Source organism: Dendropsophus ebraccatus, chromosome 11, assembly GCF_027789765.1.
Source record: "Dendropsophus ebraccatus isolate aDenEbr1 chromosome 11, aDenEbr1.pat, whole genome shotgun sequence".
Lineage (NCBI taxonomy): Eukaryota > Metazoa > Chordata > Amphibia > Anura > Hylidae > Dendropsophus > Dendropsophus ebraccatus.
The window spans coordinates 81,601,560-81,620,754 of NC_091464.1; the positions used below are offsets into that span (position 1 = coordinate 81,601,560).

Sequence of the window (19,195 nt, forward strand, 5' to 3'; positions counted from 1 at the left end):
CTCCAGCAGCCACAGCCCACACAGCTCTGGGAGTCGGGGCGTGACCTCACCATGTTATCCAGGAAGTGACATCACTGTGTTATCCAGGAAGTGACATCCCCATGTTATCCAGCACTTTATAAGCATTTCCTGTAATAAGTGTATATCTGTAATATGTATAACCTTTGGGGGGCAATACAATACTTTTTGCTGGACTTCTCCTTTAGGCTTAAAGGGCAATTTTTGACCACTCACTAGAATGTGAAAGGAGTCAAGTTGCTACTTGGCTCTAATCAAAACACTCCTAATGCAACTGGGAAGCCATCTTGCGGTAAGAGAACCATATGCATGCATGCATGCATGCATGCTGCTATCCCTGCACATTCTAGTGAATGGTTGGGTCTAAACACGTGAGCCTCAGACCTATCCAAACTTTTAATCATTTTTTTCCTAAAGCTCAGGTACCTATTAAAACCCAATCTGTCAGGAATAAATTATAACTATTCCCATGTAATACATACCCTGAGGCAATAGTCATGTGAACTACTCTGATAATGAGCAATTTACAACTGTACAACAGTGCTAGTGTCTATTAAGGTTTACTGACACCCAGCTGCAAAATGTACGAATATGACTCTTTTTGCACCATTTGTGGGGATAATGTTTGCTGTATGCCTCTGGAAATGTCCCAGTGCATGTGGAAAATATATCCTCCGATCCCCATCACTGGATGGAGGCTTTGATGCAAGCTTACATTTATTTGCTGGATAGAGCAGTGCAGACCCATAGAGCTTGGGTGTGTGTGTATTTGGAAGAAATATATGTATGATGGGCGCCAGCTAAATTCCTGCACAGAAGCCTGGTACTTTTTTAAATTCCTAATCTACTGCTCGCAGGCCTGTGACTGATCACTTGCTCATGACATCATCAGCAGACTTGCAGCTCTGTAGGATTATCACCCCTGTTGCTGGTAAGTCTGATTCCTCCTGCCATGCTTGGAAGTTCAATATGGAAACAAACATCCAAAACTTCAAGTTCTAAGTCACTGATCTATCACTTCATGCACTTAGATAGGGCTCAAAACAAGTGCAGTGATGAGACTCTTCACCCTCCATGTCTACAAAGCATCAAGAGAAATGTAGGCTGTGCTATGAAACTATATCAGAAATAGGAATCAAGATGGCAGACAACTAAAATAGGTATACAAAGGACACATACAAGACTCTATATAATAGCCTATGCTTCACATATAAGAAAGAAACCCAAAAACATCTTGATTTCTTCTTTCGCTCTGGTGCCATATCTAAGCACTTTACTTGGTTCTGTTACATTATGGAAGCACAGACAGATATAATAAAGGTACCACATGTCTTTTTGGCCTAACAGCTATCTAACAGTGTCATCAGCTCAGAAACTGAATTGTGTGCAACTGCTTGGCCATAGAAAACCATGAAGTACCATGACACCTAATACTTGGGCTGACGTCACGACTTGTAAACTCTACTCCCCTGTTATATCTCAGCCCGACAGATTTCTGTACACCGCTGCTGCCATCCCCTCCATTATTCCCAGGTGTTTTATGAACCAAATATTAATAAATATATTTACTTAAATATTTTACATTTCCATAGAGTACAGTAAAAAGCGAAAACATCCTTTATAACTGTAGGTTAATGGTTCTGTTCTTCATTCTTCTTCCTTCTAGACAGTTCTAAGAGCCCATCCTGGATGTAGGAAATGGACCCCAAATCCTTCTTTTCTTCTGCTTTTATTAATGCCTCTTTAAAAATCTGCTCCGCATCCACCAAGTGATCTGTACCGGGAGAATATTATTGCTTGAGTGTACAATACACATTAGGGTGCACTATGATGTGTGCAATGCAAAAAAGATCTGCAGGTCTGGCCGATTGTCCTATCTGCGAGCGCAGATCTGCTAGAGATATATATATATATATATATCTATATATATATATATATATATCTATATCTCATATATATATCTATATCTCATATATATATCTATCTATCTATATATATATATATATATATATATATATACCCTCCCGGTGGTCTTCTGCCCTCTGCTCTCACTCCTGATGCCGCAGCTGCAGCTATAGATCAATCTGAGCTGACAGGTCACTCTGAGCTGACAGGTCACTAAGAGTACTATTTCACGGGCCGCCCAGGGCCCGATCAACTATGTAAACGAGGGCCGATCTGCTAGATCGCCGCTCGTTTACTGTGCCTATTCCACGGCCCAATGATCGTTGAGCGAGGGCTGAAGGGACATCATTACCGCTGTATGCTGCAAGGGCTGCAGGGACATTACCTGTCAGGTCTTCTGCTCCGCTCCGTCCTCCTCCCCGGGTCCCGCATGCTCGAGCTTCAGAATGGCCTGTCAGCTGACAGGCCACTTAGACAATCACAGGCCGCGGGGGTCCCGGCCTGTGATTGGCTGAGCGCTCCATCATCTGACAGGCCATTCTGAAGCCAGATCGCGCGGGACCCGGGGAGGAGGCCGGAGTGGAGCAGAAGACCTGAGAGGTAATGTATGCTGCTGCTGCTTCTCAAATTGCCGGTCACCCGCCGTGCACCGCTATTCAACCGTAGCAATGCGCGGTGGGGGAACGATGATTTTAGGTCTGGCCCTAAATGAACGATCAGCCGATGACACGATCATTGGCTGATCGTTCTCTCTATTTCACAGAGCGATAATCGGCCCGATTTGGCCTATTATGGTTGCTGTGGAATAGGGCCCTAAGCCAATCTTAACTGTCCACCACGCCTCACTGTTACACATAGGGATACGCGGTCGGCAGACGATGATTTTAGGTCCGGATCAAAAGACACTATAAGCTGATCATTGTCTCTTACACAGTGATTGATAATCGGCTAAATGAGCCAGATTCAGCCTATAATTGCTCCATGTAAGGGACCTATTACACGGAGCGATTTTTAACTAACGATAAACAATCACAAACAAGATGGTTTATCATTCACCATATTACACAGAACAATAGTCGTTAGTTACAATCGTTACTATGATCATTTATTCCTTCTAATCCCAGCAAAACAATGACCAATGTGCAATTACTGACCGATTAGTGAACAAATGCGGAACTTGAGCGAACGAATGTGGAATTACAGCGAACCATTAGCTAATGATTAAGGATAATTTTAGGTTTAGATCTAAATCAACGATCAACAACATAACGATTTTTCGATCGTTGCCTGCAATTACCCAGAACGATTATTGTTTAAATTCGAACGATATACCGATTTTTCGCACGCTAATTGTCCCGTGTAATAGGGCCCTAAGGCTTTGTTCACATCTGCATCCGTGTCTCTGTTGCAGAATCTGTTTATCCAGACAAAATACCTCAGCAAGCCCAATTTTTTTTTTGTTCTGCACCGGCTTCCAGCAGCCCATGTAGAAGGACCTACAATGATGGAATAGGGATTAGTAATATGTACCTTGATGCAAGAGGAGAGTTGCCATGTTACCAAGTATAACATGCTGGTTCGGGTGCTCAGTCTTCTGTGCCGTATCTAGTGCTTGCTTTATATAGGTATAGGCTTCATCAAACCGGCCCTGAGCCTCCAGCACTGCAGCCAGGTCACTGAGTAGAGTTACCGTCTGCCAGACAAAACACAGAGAACATAATCGGAATAATATAATCTGAATAAGTGATTATAAATAAATGTTCTAGACATATATAGCTCCTACCCTATAGCAACTACTAGGAATTGTTTTAGGGTCATTGTTTTAGTACATTTTCTCCCGGCTCTCGGCTAACTTGACCCACACAGAATGTCAATGGGACACTCTCAGTTGCAGGTACAAATAGTGGAGAGAGGCTCCGACTAAAAAAAACTTTTTGCATGAAAACCCCTTAAAGTGTTTTTCCAACCTTAGGCGTATATGACCATGAATGTCCAACAGATGCAGATCCCACCTCTGTGACCAGGGCTGTGGAGTCAGAGCTAGTTTTGGCTGGAGTCAGAAAAAAAATGTACCGACTCCAGCTTTAAAAAAAAATCTTTAAAAAATGTAGAATAGAATTTTGATATGAATTTTGCAAGTTTTGCTCATGAATATATATTATGAGCAACATTCTAATAGGACACTGGCCCTATTAGATAAGGGTGGTCATGGAAAAGTTGTCGTCACTATTTGGCAGTTTGTTTTTGAGCTGGAAGAGTCCATTGTGTGTGGGGGGGAGATCTGTGCTGTTCTCTTCCTGGATGCTGGATGACTGTATATGAGCAGCAGTGTAATATGAAGATATCCTGTGTAATATAGAGGAGAAGGAGAAGACATTAGTAGTGTAGCAATAACCTCTGTCCTCAGTGTGGTGTTTTCTCTCTGGGAGAAGACTGTGTTTTTCTTTAGTGTTCTGTGGCTGCAGCTGTGTGTGTGTGTGTGTGTGTGTGTGTGTGTGTGTGTGTGTGTGTGTGTGCGTGCGCGCTCTATGGCTGCAACAGGCTGTGTGTGTGCTATGACTGCAGCAGGCTGTGTGTGTGTGTGTGTGTGTGTGTGTGCGCGCGCTATGGCTGCAGCAGGCTGTGTGTGTGCTATGACTGCAGCAGGCTGCGTGTGTGTGTGCGCGCGCTATGGTTGCAGCAGGCTGTGTGTGTGCGTGCTATGGCTGCAGCAGGCTGTGTGTGTATGCTATAGCTGCAGCAGGTTGTGTGTGTGCTATGGCTGCAGCAAGCTGTGTGTGTGTGTGTGTGCGCACTATGGCTGCAGCACGCTGTGTGTATGTGTGCTATGGCCGCAGCAAGCAGAGTGTGTGTGGTGTGTGTGTGGTGTGCGCTATGGCTGCAGCAAGCTGTGTGTGCGCGCGCTATGGCTGCAGCAAGCTGTGTGTGTGTGTGTGTGCCCCCCACAGTGACCTTCTATATCACTGTGTGACCTCTATATCACTATGTGTGACCCCTCTCTATATCACTGTATGACCCCCTGTACTGTATATCACTATGGCTGACCTCTATATTACAGGTATCTGGCATTGTTAGCAGTGTTTCTTTAAGTATGGTGAATATTTAGTTAGAAACATAGAAGACTGTCAGCAGGAAAAGACCACCTGCTCCATCTAATCTAGTTGTGAGTAGTTCAGGACATGGAGGCTGGAGACTGGCTGCATCCACTGCACACACAGAGGAGAATCTGCTTTATATACAGTATTCCTTATTCCCTCAGAAGTCGCCCTAGGATCATGTAGGACATTAGGGAGAAGCTGCTGAGCCGGTGTGATAAATAACTCCCCTGGTATATGACCGGCCATTTATGATGGAGCAGGAGTCAGAGTCGGTCCTGATAAAATTCAGAAGTTGGAGTCGGAGCTGCAGCGTACAGACTCCACAGCCCTGTCTGTGACTGGCACCCAATGCCTCATCCACACATCAGTTTTTTCTGTCCATGAATGAGGATCATGATTCCCTGGCAGAAAAGGGCCGCTATGATTTCTGTGTGGTTATCTTCACATCAGTGTTTGACCACTGGTGCTTTCTGGAAAAAAAAGGAGGACATGCACTTATATCCAGGATGGGGAACCATCGGCTCTCCTGCTGTTGCAAAACTACAATTCCCCTAATGCCTGGACAGCCAAAGCTTTAGCTTCGGCTGTCCAGGCATGATGGGAATTTAAGTTTTGCAACGGCTGGACAACCAAAGGTTCCTCCTCCCTGACTTATATGGTCCGTTTTGTTGTAACGAAAGCTCCATGACAAGTCAATGGGTCATTTCTGCACAGATGATATGTGACCGCCACAGAATCTTAATGGGGCGCTCTCAGTTGCACCATCCATGTGCGGTCCATTCTTCACTGAAGCATTGCCTAGCAAGCCCTGTGGCCTTTATTGACCTAATATCTGTTTTTTTCCTGATCCACAAACAATGATGCCCCACAGATAGTTACTACAGAACATCAGTAATCCAGGACAATCGCTGATCCTGCAAAAGGCCTGCCTAAGGCCTAAGGGTACTAGTACACGACTCGTTTAGGTGACCTATTACACGGCTCGATAATTGTTTAACAAGGGCATCGTTACCAATGTCCTTGCAGCCCTTGCTTTAAACGGCATACATTACCTATCCATGGTCCAGGGCTCCTCCTGCGCTCTGCTTCTCCCCAGGTGCCACATGCTGCAGCTTCAGAGCTGCCTGTCTTAGCTGACAGGCCGCTCAGCCAATCACTGGCCGCGGCGCTCCTGGCCAGTGATTGGCTGAGCGGCCTGTCAGCTAAGACAGGCCCCTCTGAAGCTGCAGCGTGCAGGACCCGGGGAGAAGCAGAGGGCAGGAGGAGCCTATGACCATGGATAGGTAATGTATGCACTTTGCAAATCGTCAGCCGCTGGCCGCACACTGCTATTACACGTAGCAATGCACGGATGGTGCCCGACAATTATAGGTCCAAACCTATATCAACGATCAGCCGATGATCGTTGTGTTTATTACACGGAACAATAATCGGCCGATTTATTAAAGTGTAACCGTCTTTTTTTTTTTTTTTTTGCAGAAATCAATAGTACAGGAGATTTTAAGAAACTTTGTAATTGGGTTAATTATGCAAATATGCCATTATCTGCATTCAAAAAAACTTTCCCCAGGTCCCCCCTCTTTCTCATCCACTGCTCATTATCAGGAAATCTCAACTCTTTTACATCAGTCAGGCCCTGTGTAACCTATGGAGAGGGGAGGGGAGAGGAGGGAGATTAGTCACCAGCAGAGAACAAAGGATTACACAGCGGGACCTGAAAGACGGTATTCAGAGTTCAGTGCCGACTTCAGAGGATATAGCCTGGTGATGTAGCTGTAAATTAATTCTTTGTTGTCCTGTTTTGGTGCCTCATCTCCCTCCACCCCTCCCCTCTCCATAAAAGAACCATGAAGACAGGGGGGAGAGCTTTAAACTGCTTTTTATGATAAAAATGCATTTTTTAGCTAATAAACCTAAATACAAAGTTTCTCAAAATCATCTGTACTATTGATTTCTTGAGTCTTCTGGTGGTGGCTTATATCTCCAAACCAAACGGATTAGGAAGTTGAAATCTAGAACATTTCATTCATTTTGTGAGGATAGTAACAGACAAATGCAAAAAATAAATATATACATAAAAATAAGGTGTGGCCATTGTATTCACCTGTGGGTGTAGCTCTCCTTGCTCCTCTCTACAGATCTGTAGGGCTTTCTCATACATGGTCTGGGCATGCAAGAGCTGTGAGTTGGCTACTAGGTAACGTGCATAGGAATCCAGACACAAGCCTAGAAGAAGCCGCGTGTTTGTCTTGTCTTCTGCTGTACAAACAAATAACATTACTTAATGTTCAAACAATTATGGCTAATAATAAATCAATAAGACTTCAGTCTATTCCCTATTAGTACCCTGCCTACCATACTGTAATACAAGCATGCTCCTATGTAAAGTTAGTTTCTCTCACCTGTTCGGATCTCCTCGGACAAATCTTTTTCCTCCTCAATCTTTTCATCCAGACTCATAATGCAGAACTGGAATCCAGCCACCGCCAATTCTTTCCTATGGACAAGAATTCTGTCAGAACAATCATGGACCCATCAGATGAAGACGCCTCCTCCGGGGCCTGACCCTCATCAATCATAATGTGAGGATATTCTGTTACTTTACAGGATGGTAAAACCCCTTGAACAGACAACACCTAAATCTGAGTAGAAACGTTCGTGAAATACGGATTTATGGCCTTATTACACAGAGTGATAATCTGCTGGTTATCAGGCCGATTCGTCAGATTATTGCTCTGTGTAATAAAGACAATGATCAGCCGATGACAACGATTGTTGGTTGATCGCGTCTTTTGGTCCTGACCTAAAATCATTGGGCTCCAGGCTTTCATTGCTACGTGTAATAGTAATTCACAGCTGACTTTTAAAGAAAGGTCTGCATGGACATCGCTAACGATAGATAGAGAGATAGATAGATAGATGGATACAGCCCTTGCTGCATGATGGTCAAGCCGTGTAATAGGCCCAGTAAACGAACGCCGATCTAGAAGATCAGCACTCGTTTCCATTACTGATCCAGCCGTGTAATACTGCTCTTACAGCTGAAAATTTGGAAGGAAAGTGTGACTTACTGGTTAAGAGAAGCGTAGATACTGGAGAGTTTCAGCGAAATCTCAATAAAAGAGTTGTCATCCTGTGAAATCAACCAAAAAATGCTGCAACAATTGGCATAATAATCTTCTGCACAGAGCAAGAGACAATCACCTCAGTTAAAAGCTATACTAAAAGTGTTAGAAAAGTGCTAAATAGACTAGAACGGATAGTCATTTATTACACATAAAATAACATGACACGTCAGAAAACATGAGGCAGGTACAAAAAGTGAAGAACGTAGTAGAAAACGGTCAGTGGAATTTACAAAGCTTTCACCTGTTTGACTCCCTCATCCATCATGTACACCAGTGTCGTCTTAAATAACTTTTCTGCCTATTTAAAAAAAAAAAAAAAAAAAAAAAAAAAAAAAAAAAAAAAGAAGAAATGAAAAGAAAATAGAAAAAAGAGGTTAGTTGGTGTCTTTAAAAGGGATCACAAAACTATGGAGTCCCATTCTTTATATAAATGCCCCACCTCTGTGACCCACACCTACAGACTGCAGGCTCCCCAGATTCCCCTGCTGGCAAGCATATAGCTGCCAGAGGTAGTCAGGAGGCTGAAAACAACAAAGCAGGCTGTATTATAATCGCCAGCGGGCGATTATCGTTCAGATTATCGTTAAATCGTTTGAATCTAAAAGATAATCATTCGGTTGAAATGCAGTTAACTATTAACGACCGAACGAGAAATCGTTGATCGCTTTATAAGACCTGGACCTATTTTTATCGTTGCGCGTTCGCAAAACGTTCGCAAATCGTTCGGACGTTCACAGTAGATACGAACGCAATAGCGAAGAAATAGCGAAGAAAAAACAATCGCAAATACGATCATAAGTAACGATTATCGTTCCATGAGCATTTTAAGGTCTTTCGCAATAGCGGTTGTTTGAGATTGTTAATTGTTAACGATTATGCGAACGATAATCGGCCGGTGGAATAGGGCCCTAAATGCATACCTCGGATTGACTTTAATGGGAGTTGTATAAACTGTGTGTCACCTAAAGTCAATGCGAGGTACACAAATTGCGTAAAACAGCCGGAATGGCTGTCTTCAGCTATCCAAAAGCATCTGTGTTAGTTGAAATCAGTGGAGAGGGAAGCCCTTATTGTCCATATATAAATAGGTGTGGGTCTAAGCGATGGAGGATAGTTATGGCATATCAACAGGATGGGAAACACCTCTTTAGATGCAGCTTATTAAAAAGTCAGATCCACTGAGATACTAGGGGGTCAATTTGTAAAAATTTGTAATATTCAAATGGGGGTCCCAACAATTACACACTGACCACCTATCCTGAATGTGAGTTTTTCACATAATGTCAAGCAATAAGGCACACGATTGTCATTGATAGAGAAACAAATCTAAAGTAAAGTACATGTGAGCCTGTCAAACAACCTATAATGCTGTCTACACTAATGCTGCGTTTACACGGAGCGATTATCGTGCAAATTTTCGCAATAATGATCGCATTTGAGTGATAATCGGCTTGTGTAAACACAGCGATCAAGCGATGAGTGAAAAATCGTTCATCGTGATCTTACAACATGTTCTTAAATCGCTGTTGGTCGTTCGCTAAAAATTCGCAGATCACTTCGTGTAAACAGTCTTTTACCGATTCACCCTATGCGTGAGATGGGCTTAAGCGATCTTAAAAACGATCGCAATAACGATTTTGGTAACGATTTATTTGTCTAAACGCTGATCATTATAAAAACCAAATTGTTGCTTCAAAATCGTTAAACGATCGATTGGGCGATTTATCACTTTGTGTAAACGGACCATAAGGCTGGGCAATACAGGCAAAAAATAAAATCCTGTGTTTTTTTTTTGTTTTTTTAAGATGGACAATTCTCAATTGTCTTTTCTTCTCCTCCTTGCAGGCGCCTCTTTTATTGCTGGTTGAGGCAGAAACTGTATTGTTACTCACAGTAACAGTGGCAGAAAAGCAGAAATATTCAGCTAAATTACTGGGTCACTTACACGCTGCAGCACATAGAGGGTTAAAGAGAAGCCACAGTCTTATTGGATCCTGCACTGAAGATAGTCCCGCACGTTTTCTTTCCCTTTCTTTATTGGGATGTTGTGATGCAGAAATCTAATTTGCGATATTTGCTAAAAAATAAAATTGTCCGTTTCCCTAAGGGTATCACCCAGCCCTTGTCTATACTCACCTTGTCATACTCGCCTCTCAGGAATGCCAAGTTTGCCATCTGAAAAGAAAGATAAATAATCATTGATTCATAGAACAGAAATGAGGGAATTTTATTTTGTCTCCATTGATGTGTATGGAAGTTCTGACTGTGTGGCTACTAAAAGAAATCTAATTTAGTTTCAAAAAGGGTTGTCCGACAGTCAGCCTTTTTTAACCCCTTAGTGACTACCGTATCGGCTTTAAACGGCTATCCCTACTGGGCTTTATTCTGTCCCCGTCAGCTTTTTACGGCGGGGACAGAATGAATGGACCCGGTGCAGGAGTGCCGGTACTGCAGGAGATCAGCTGTCAGCATGACGCTCTAGGTAGTTTTAACCGCGGGACTTCCGATCAGGTGAGTATAGTACCGCACCTGACTGGAATCTGCTACATGCCGCTGTCATGACTCCAATCGTCGTCATGGCAATCCCGGGGACATTCTGAAGGTCGAGAGGCATGGCTGTGCAGATTGTCTGTCAGCTCATTGCTGACAGAGGCAATACACTGCACTACAGTTATAGTGCAGGGCATTGTATTGTAGATCACTGCTTAGTATACACTAGTGTACAGTAATGTACACTAGTGTAAAAGGGGAAAAAAAAAAAACAAGTTTGCACCAAAACACATACAACCCCCCCCCCCCCCGGTTTGGTATTGCCACGTCCGTAACGACCCAATCTATTAAACTATTTTATTAACTATATCACATGACAAATGCTGTCAAAGAAAAATAGGGGAAAAAAAGCGCCAGAATTGCTGTATTTTATTAATCCGATAAAGAAAATACGTCATAAGAGAGATCAAAAAATGAGCCCAAAACCAGCTCTGTTGCGCGAAAGATAAGAACGATATGGCTCTTGCAATGTGGCGACAGTTTTTATCTTTTTTTTTTTCAGGAAGATAGTTTCTATTGTGCCAAAGTGGTAATAATATATAAAAAAAAACTATGCAAATATGGTATCGATATAACAGTAGTGACCCAGAGAATACAATAATACAATAAGAATAGAAGAACCCTGAGGGAGCTTGGACAGGATAAAATGTTTATGGTTTTATCTGGACGGGCAGCAGTATATTAAAATAATCCGACCGGTCTGGACAACCCCTTTAAGGCCACATTAGTTTGCTCACTCTTATATTATATGTACAACCTCAGATCCCAGGGATGAATTTCATAGTAAATACGGTTGAAGAAAGACACATGTCCATCAAGTTCAACCAAGGAGGGGATGGATGCAGGGAAGGGGGGTATACAAGGAGGGGATGGATACAGGGACTGAAGAATCTTTAACCCCTTGCCGCAAAATGACGTTCCCGGAACGTCATTCTTTCCCTGCCTCCCCCCGCTGTCCCTAACAACAATCGGGCAGCAGGAGGAGGCTGTGTCACACAGCCTCCTCCTGCTGCCCCTAACCGGAGGGGAGCAGCGCTCCCCTCCAGGCAGTTAACCCCAGTCCGGGCGGCCACAGTGTCTATCGAGCAACCAGAGGGAGATCCACTCCCTCCAACCCCCCAACCCCCCTGAGCCGTGTGAGTGTTCGCACGGCTCTGAGGGGCTTACCATAGCAACCCGGACGCTGCTTCCTGTGTCTGGGCTGCTATGGATGAGTATGATCAGGCCCCTGCACTGAGGCAGGGACCTGATCATATGAATGAGCTGTCAGCTTCTGACAGCTCATTCATTCTATAATCCATTACAGCACAGATCATGTGCTGTAATGTATTATAGATGGACCTGTAAAAGTGAAAAACACACACAATTACATAAATACACAAATAAATAAATTAAATAAACATAAATGAATAAATAAGTATACATATTCCCCATCCCCTATAAATGAGATGCATATATATATTGCCGCATCTCTAATGACCCCATTAACCAGTTACATTAATTATACCACCCGATTAACGCCGCAAAAAAAAAATTAATAAAAAACTAATCAATATGACAATTTTTTGTTAATCCCACCCCATAAAAATTATAGATAAAAGCTATCAAAACATCACGTCCCCAAAAGGTATACCACTAAAAACGTCAGCTTATGCCGCAAAAAAAAAAAATCCCTCACATAACTCCATTGGCAAAAAAATAAAAATATTGCTGCTCTTACAATTTGTAAGACACGGTTTTTATAGTATAAATGCCATAAACTAAAACAAAAGCTATATAACATGGATATCAATGTAATCGTACCGAACTGACGAATGAAGATAGCATGTCATATGTAACGTATAGTAAATGGGGTACAAAAAAATGGTGAAAATCAGCTGCTAAATTGTATTGTTTTTTATTCATATCACCTCATAAAAAATTAAATAAAAAATTATTAGGGTGTCACATGTCCCCCCGAATGGTACCGATGGATACATCAACTTGTCTTACACAAATATTTTGCCACCGCAAGGCCTCTGTGACATAGTATAATGGCTAAAAAAAAAAACCCTGAAATTATAAAAGGCCCCAAAATTCCCCAGTTTTCTGTCATGTCTGGGGTCAGTGGTTGAGTCAGGTGACGCACTGCGGCCACATAGGGGGGATTTATAGAAACACTGGAATAAGGGGAATAAATAGTGAGTGGTATTTCTCAGTTAGTATTTGCTGTGTAAGAGGAAAAAAATAATTAAAATAGAATATCTGCAAAAAAAAAAAATGGAAATTTTAAATTTCCCCTCCAACTTTTTTAAATTTCTGCGAAACACTAAAGGGTTAATAAACTTACTTTGTTAATAAACTTAAATGTTACTTTGAATACTTTGAGAAGTGCAGTTTTTACAGTGGAGAGATTTATGGGGGTAACTAACATACAGGCCTCACAAATCCACTTCAGAACTGAACTGGTCCCTAATAAAATCAGAGCTGAAATTTTCATTAAAATTTGAAAAATCGCTGCAAAATTTCGAAGCCCTCTAACATCCTAACAGGTAAAAGGACGTTCACCAAATGACGTCACCATAAAGTAGACATGCTGTAGATGTTGCAGTAATAATTAGTTCATGTGGCATGACTATCTTTCTTAGGAGAAGAGAGTTTTGAATATAAAGAAAAAACTACTGAGTGTATAAACCAAAATATACCACAAACATAAAGAGGAATAGTTCACGAAAAAACTAAAATCTCAGAATAACTGCAAAAGCACTGCAGAGTTATCACTACATAGAGACAGGTCAGATTTCAAAAAATAGGCCCTGGCCAAACCAGGCTGAAGAGGCAAGGGGTTAAATAATTTTAGACACCTATCCAAAGAGTGTCAGGACAGGGGTGATGCAATATGCTGTAGCCCCTTCATTAAACAGTTGGACCAAGACTGATTAAACTCATGGCATACAGTACATCCCCAACTGTCATAGGTTGGAAAGACCTTCTATTGCAACTTAAAGGGTTTATCTCAATGTTAAAAGTTATCCTCTAGCCACAAGATACCTGATTCTAAGGGAGTCTCTATCGCTGCAACCCCACCAATCCCCAAAACATCGATCAATTGTTTCCAAGTGAATGGAGTGGCAGCACACAGGCTTGGCCATGGCTCCTCTCACTGTCTGTGGGTCTTCTGTACATAGTATTTAGCAATGTTTGGATGTCCCATTATGACTGGAGTGGCATTTGAGCATGAGTGCTACCCCTCCAGTCGCTTAGGGACAACTGAGCTTGTTACTGCGATTAGTGGGGGTCCCGTATTCATCCAATACACAGGTGTCAAATTTACGACCCTCCGGCTGTTGCAAAACTAAAATTTCCATTATGCCCGGACAGCCATATTGTACTTTTGCAACAGCCAGAGGGCCACAAGTTTGGCAACCATGATTCAAGAAATTCCCCATAGAAATGCATAAATAAACTGATGACAACATAATGATATAAGACCAGAATATATATATATTTGGGATAAAAAGTAACCTACCAGATCATAGGTGTAAGTAATGGCTCGCTTGCTTTTACACTCGTGTGCCAGGCGGAGAGTCTTATGTAGAAGTTCTTCTGCTTCCTCCATTTCACCTTTCATAATAGACAGCTAAGGAACAGGAATCCCAACAATATAAAAGTGATGTCTAAGCATATAAGCTCATGGTCAGGATTCACACAATATTGTGTTTTGCCTTTTTAAGTTACGTACTAGAATATAAAGCTGCATCAATGACCCCATCCCATTCCCAGTTATGTGTCTCCACTGCAGGGAGACGAGGGGACGAGCAGCGCTCTGTACCACAGCTATAGCCGTACACGGCGGGCACAGGCTGAGCTACACGGCGACCACAGGAGACTTCCCGCGCATTGGTTCTGCACAGGGGCTCAGTCCAGCTTACTCCCAGAACCAGCCAACAGCAAACAATGCAGCAGTAAGAACGTCAGAGCCATCGCAGCACCATCCACTACCACCGGCAGTGGCTACTACTCTGCAGATAGTACGGCCCTGCTGACATCTGCCCGCTATCTACTGGTGAACAGAGCGGCTTCCGGCGCACCACAAGTTACATAATACCTACTTAATCGGCCGCACAGGGCAGCAAATATCGCTCAGATAAAACAAACTGGTTGCGCCCTGAACCAACAGAGCGGTTCCTGGTGCACTACAGGTCACATACCACCTACCTGATTGGCTACAGAGCGCTCAGATACACCAAACTGATTGCGGTCTGGAACAGCAGAGCGGCTCCTGGCGCACCACAGGTCTCACAGCACCCTCCTGATCGGCTACACAGCTTATTCATCCGGCACCGCTGAGATCTGAAGTCCGGTGAGGGGTGTCTGACACCAACAATCTCCTTTTTATTCCTTATCGTTACATGCACAATAGAGAATATCCTCTAGAACTATTTAACTTGTTTCTTTGGGATATGCCATTTAGCAACAAAAGAGATTAGTATAAACTGTATATCTGGTGCTCTAAAGACCTATACAGACTCTTGAGCTTATTCATTCTTGTTTTTATTGTTATGTATATCATTATTATATTTTATCATGGTTGATATATTTATTAGATAGACTATTCCTGGGCCCAGAGATTATTTTATTACAGATTCATGAATTTACACTGTTTAATTTCTATTGTATACTATTGTCATTTTATAATCCTTTCCAATATTGGCTTATTTAAATAAATCCCATATCATCTTGTAATACACCTTTGAGGATTGGTCAAATCCATACACTTTCTTTTTTTTTTTTTTTTTTAAATTTGCCTGTTTTGAGAATTCACCCCAAAATTTACATAATCGGGGATTAGCGCCCAATTTATCATTTGCGAAAAAAGTTGCACAAACATTATTCCTATTCAGATGGGTATAAAAACAGACGAATACTCTGTGGGAAAATTGTGCACTTTAGACTCAATAGTAACGGTCCCCCCATATATACAATCTATATGGCTTGTATCTCACCTTGGCTTTCTTTAAATGGTAAATGATATTTTCCTCGGCCGTGGTGAGTCCTTCATCCTCGTCCTCCACAAGTTTGGAGAAGAGAAAAAATGCTGAAAATCAATTACAAGCAATGAAGACAATACAATCCAAGAAATAAAATCAGGTCTATGAGCCAATGAGCACATGAAGGCCGGTCACTTCTCATGTGTCAAAACTTTCTGATCACATCGGGTCTCACTCCCGAGACCTGCAGCGATCCTAACGGGGCATTCGCACGTTACGGACGGTGAAGCCCTATAATGGATTTGTGTCAATATTATTCCGGACAGGGAACGAATCAATTACAGGGCTTTACTGTCCGTATTGTTCAAAAAATTGTGGACTTGTGAATGTAGCCAAAGATGCAGCCTCACACCCCGGCTGTCAATCCAATTTTATCCTTTTACTCCGTTAGAGTCCATGTAGTGAGCAAGTGTGATGTCCCTGCAGGCCGCGGAGTGGAGCACACTGATGCACACTCACCCCTATTGGATTTGGGGATAGCTGCAGCTGCTAGAAATGCAGCCAGGATGGATTAATGATCGCAGTCGTACATCAGCAGCAACACGACCCTATTCACTTACATTATACGCGATATCGCACAGTTCACTGTGATATTTTGCAGCGAGATCCGCGTTGTGGCCGAAGTCACTGTCTAGCTGCCCAAGTGCCTTAACATGATCGTTTTTTAGTTGCCATACATACGTAAGGGCTTGTTTTTTGCTGGACCAGTTGTACTTTCTATTAGCACCATCTTTAGGTACATAGGACTTTTTGACTGCGATTTAATTTTGCAAAACAAATTGAAAACATGCAGCAAGTCTGGTGTCTAAAAAATATTATTTTTATAGCGTTTTACCCTGCAGGGATAAAATTACATCTCAGGCCGTTATGGATGTGGTTATACCATATATGTGTAGGTTTTTATTTTGCATGTTTTATATAAAAAATATTTGGTGAGGGAAAATTGTGTTACTACTTTTTGGGGGACTGGGGTGTTGTTGTTTTTTTTTAAATATATTTAATAAAACGATATCTTCAAAAACTTAAACGTTTACTTTTTATTAGTCCCTTTGAAATGCAATTGTCCGATCTCTAATATAATACTAGTATAGTGCAGTGTGTTATCCTGTGTGTATAACATTGACCGGCGGCCTAACCGGCCTTGCCTGGAGTTAAAGGGGTAGTGCAGCGGTAAAAAATTATTCACAGAATAACACACATTACAAAGTTATACAACTTTGTAATGTATGTTATGTCTGTGAATGGCCCCCTTCCCCGTGTCCCACCCCCGCATGTGTACCCGGAAGTGTGGTGCATTATACATTACCTGATCCGTGCCGACACGCGTCCGCCATCTTGTGCCAAACGTCATCTTCGGCCGGCCGGCACGAACCCCTTCGATCTTCCCGAGTGCCGGCAGCGTCATCAGCTGCTCAGCCGCGATTGGCCGAGCACAGTTATGCTCAGCCAATCGCGGCTGAGCAGCTGATGACGCGGCAGAGGGCGCCCGGCACTCGGGAAGATCGGAGGTGTTCGGGCCGGCCGGCCGAAGATGACGTTTGGCACAAGATGGCGGACGCGTGTCGGCACGGATCAGGTATGTATAGCGCACCACACTTCCGGGTACACGTGCAGGGGTGGTGGGACACGGGGAAGGGGGCCATTCACAGACATAACATACATTACAAAGTTGTATAAGGGTATATTCACACGGGCGGGCTCGCAGCGAGATTCTCGCTGCGAGCCCGGCAGGTCCTGGCAGTTCCCATACACTACATACTTGCTGCGGTCTAAACGACCGCAGCGAGTATGTAATTATACCGCCCTTAACCCCTTCTGCTCCCCCGCTGTGTATATACTTTACCTGTCCTCGCTGCACGGGTCCGGCGTCCTGCTCTCCCGCCCGGCCAATCAGTCGCTGCGGCTGGGCAACACACTGATTGGCCGGACAGGAGAGCAGGACGCCGGACCCGTGCAGCGAGGACAGGTAAAGTATATACACAGCGGGGGAGCCGGGCGGGAGCAGAAGGGGTTAAGGGCGGTAAAATTACATACTCGCTGCGGTCGTTTAGACCGCAGCAAGTATGTAGTGTATGGGAACTGCCAGGACCTGCCGGGCTCGCAGTGAGAATCTCGCTGCAAGCCCGCCCGTGTGAATATACCCTTACTTTGTAATGTGTGTTATTCTGTGAATAATTTTTTACCTGCACAGTACAGCACGGACCAGACGCACTGTACTGCGCAGCAAGAACGTAGGTGCGCTGACATAAGGGACGGCGCGCCTCTCAGTGACGTCACCACAATTATGCAGTCTAATCACACATAATTAACCAAAATGACATTTTTTTTGTTAATTCCACCTCCTAAAAAATATAGAAAAAAAGCGATCAAAACCTCACATGTACCCAAAAGGTGTACCGCTAAATATGTCAGCTTATGCCGCAAAAACAAAATCCCTCCCTAACCGCGATAGTTAAAAGCATCTCAGAGTTATCACTACATAAAGAGACACAGGTCAGATATGAAAAATAGGGCCAAAACAGACTGCAGAGGCAAGGGGTTAAATTATTATAATAAGAATCCTCCTATGGCCACTTTATTGCAAAAAGAGCGCCACCCCTGTCTGCAGGTGGTGTGTGGTATTACAATTCAGCTCCATTCACTTCAATGGTACTAAGGACAACAGTGGTGCTGTTTCTGGGAGTAAGCGGCCATGTTACTTTAAGTCTGAACAAACCTTTTAATAGCAAAGGGCTGATGGGAGTTGTAGTTTTATTGGACTGTGACTCCCAGCATGCCCTGGCAGCCTGTGACTGGAGGACTACAGGCTGGGGGGGGGGAGATCAGCGCTTACCACGTGGCATGGCATGCTGGGAGTTGTAGTTCTGACTCACCTGCTGCGCTCAGTAGGATGGGGGGACGATACGTGCTGTTGTTTTGCGCACACACAGGTGATAGAGCGGGGACCCCCAGCCGTGGGCGGGCCGGGACCCCCCTCCGGGCAGCCTGCCACCCCGCCCCCCGGACACTCAGCCGCCGCACAGCGGACACACATGTACGCAGCACTGGCCTCAGTAGCATCGTCCTTGGCGTCATGTGACCGCCACTACCAGTCACGTGACACCGCACAGCCAATGAGAGATTTATGACGAGAATCAACTGCGCCCATGTGCAGTAAGGGAAGTACTGGAAGAAGCTTAGGACGGCTCCTGGTAAGGACCCTAACGCCCCCTGCAGGTGAGATGGTGAAGTGGCGCAGTCATTATATACTGTATACTGTATTGAGTATGTGGCTGTAATATAGGGAATTATTTGCAGGAGTCTATGTTACACTACCATACATAGGTGACTGGCTGCATCTGAGGTGTCGCTAGCTCGTTTTTATATCTGCATCATGCTTGCTGCTTTTCTCTGGTTCGTGGCTCCCAAGCAGTTGCGAAACTATAACTCCTATCCTCGTCTGACAGCCTGCGTACTATATTGTGGG

The 19,195-nt window shown here is 43.6% G+C and overlaps 2 protein-coding genes across 7 annotated transcripts in view; one reads left to right on the forward strand and one right to left on the reverse strand.

Annotated features, from left to right (window-relative positions):
• Positions 1 to 89: 89 nt before the first annotated feature.
• On the reverse strand, positions 90 to 18,815 carry TTC19 (tetratricopeptide repeat domain 19). 3 transcript variants are annotated; one of them, XM_069945959.1, is made up of 10 exons: positions 18,603 to 18,815; positions 15,685 to 15,776; positions 14,208 to 14,318; positions 10,286 to 10,324; positions 8,391 to 8,447; positions 8,093 to 8,154; positions 7,424 to 7,518; positions 7,126 to 7,277; positions 3,454 to 3,616; positions 90 to 1,792 (listed from the first exon to the last, which is right to left on the reverse strand). In XM_069945959.1, the coding sequence occupies exons 1-10, from the start codon at positions 18,802 to 18,804 to the stop codon at positions 1,650 to 1,652; spliced, it is 1,116 nt and encodes a 371-aa protein (XP_069802060.1). In that variant the 5' UTR covers positions 18,805 to 18,815; the 3' UTR covers positions 90 to 1,649. The 3 variants fall into 3 exon arrangements, with proteins under 3 accessions (XP_069802060.1, XP_069802058.1, XP_069802061.1); XM_069945957.1 differs by having other exon boundaries at positions 7,126 to 7,280; positions 18,603 to 18,814; XM_069945960.1 differs by having other exon boundaries at positions 7,126 to 7,280; positions 15,685 to 15,747; positions 18,603 to 18,672.
• ZSWIM7 (zinc finger SWIM-type containing 7) overlaps positions 18,781 to 19,195 on the forward strand; it is a 143,801-nt gene continuing 143,386 nt past the window's right edge. The window contains exon 1 of one of the 4 annotated variants that reach the window (XM_069945963.1): positions 18,781 to 18,945. In XM_069945963.1, coding sequence (XP_069802064.1) covers positions 18,876 to 18,945 — 70 coding nt within the window. In that variant the 5' untranslated portion in view covers positions 18,781 to 18,875. The remainder of the gene's footprint in view (positions 18,946 to 19,195) is intronic. The other 3 variants (XM_069945962.1, XR_011358903.1, XM_069945964.1) reach the window with 3 other exon arrangements.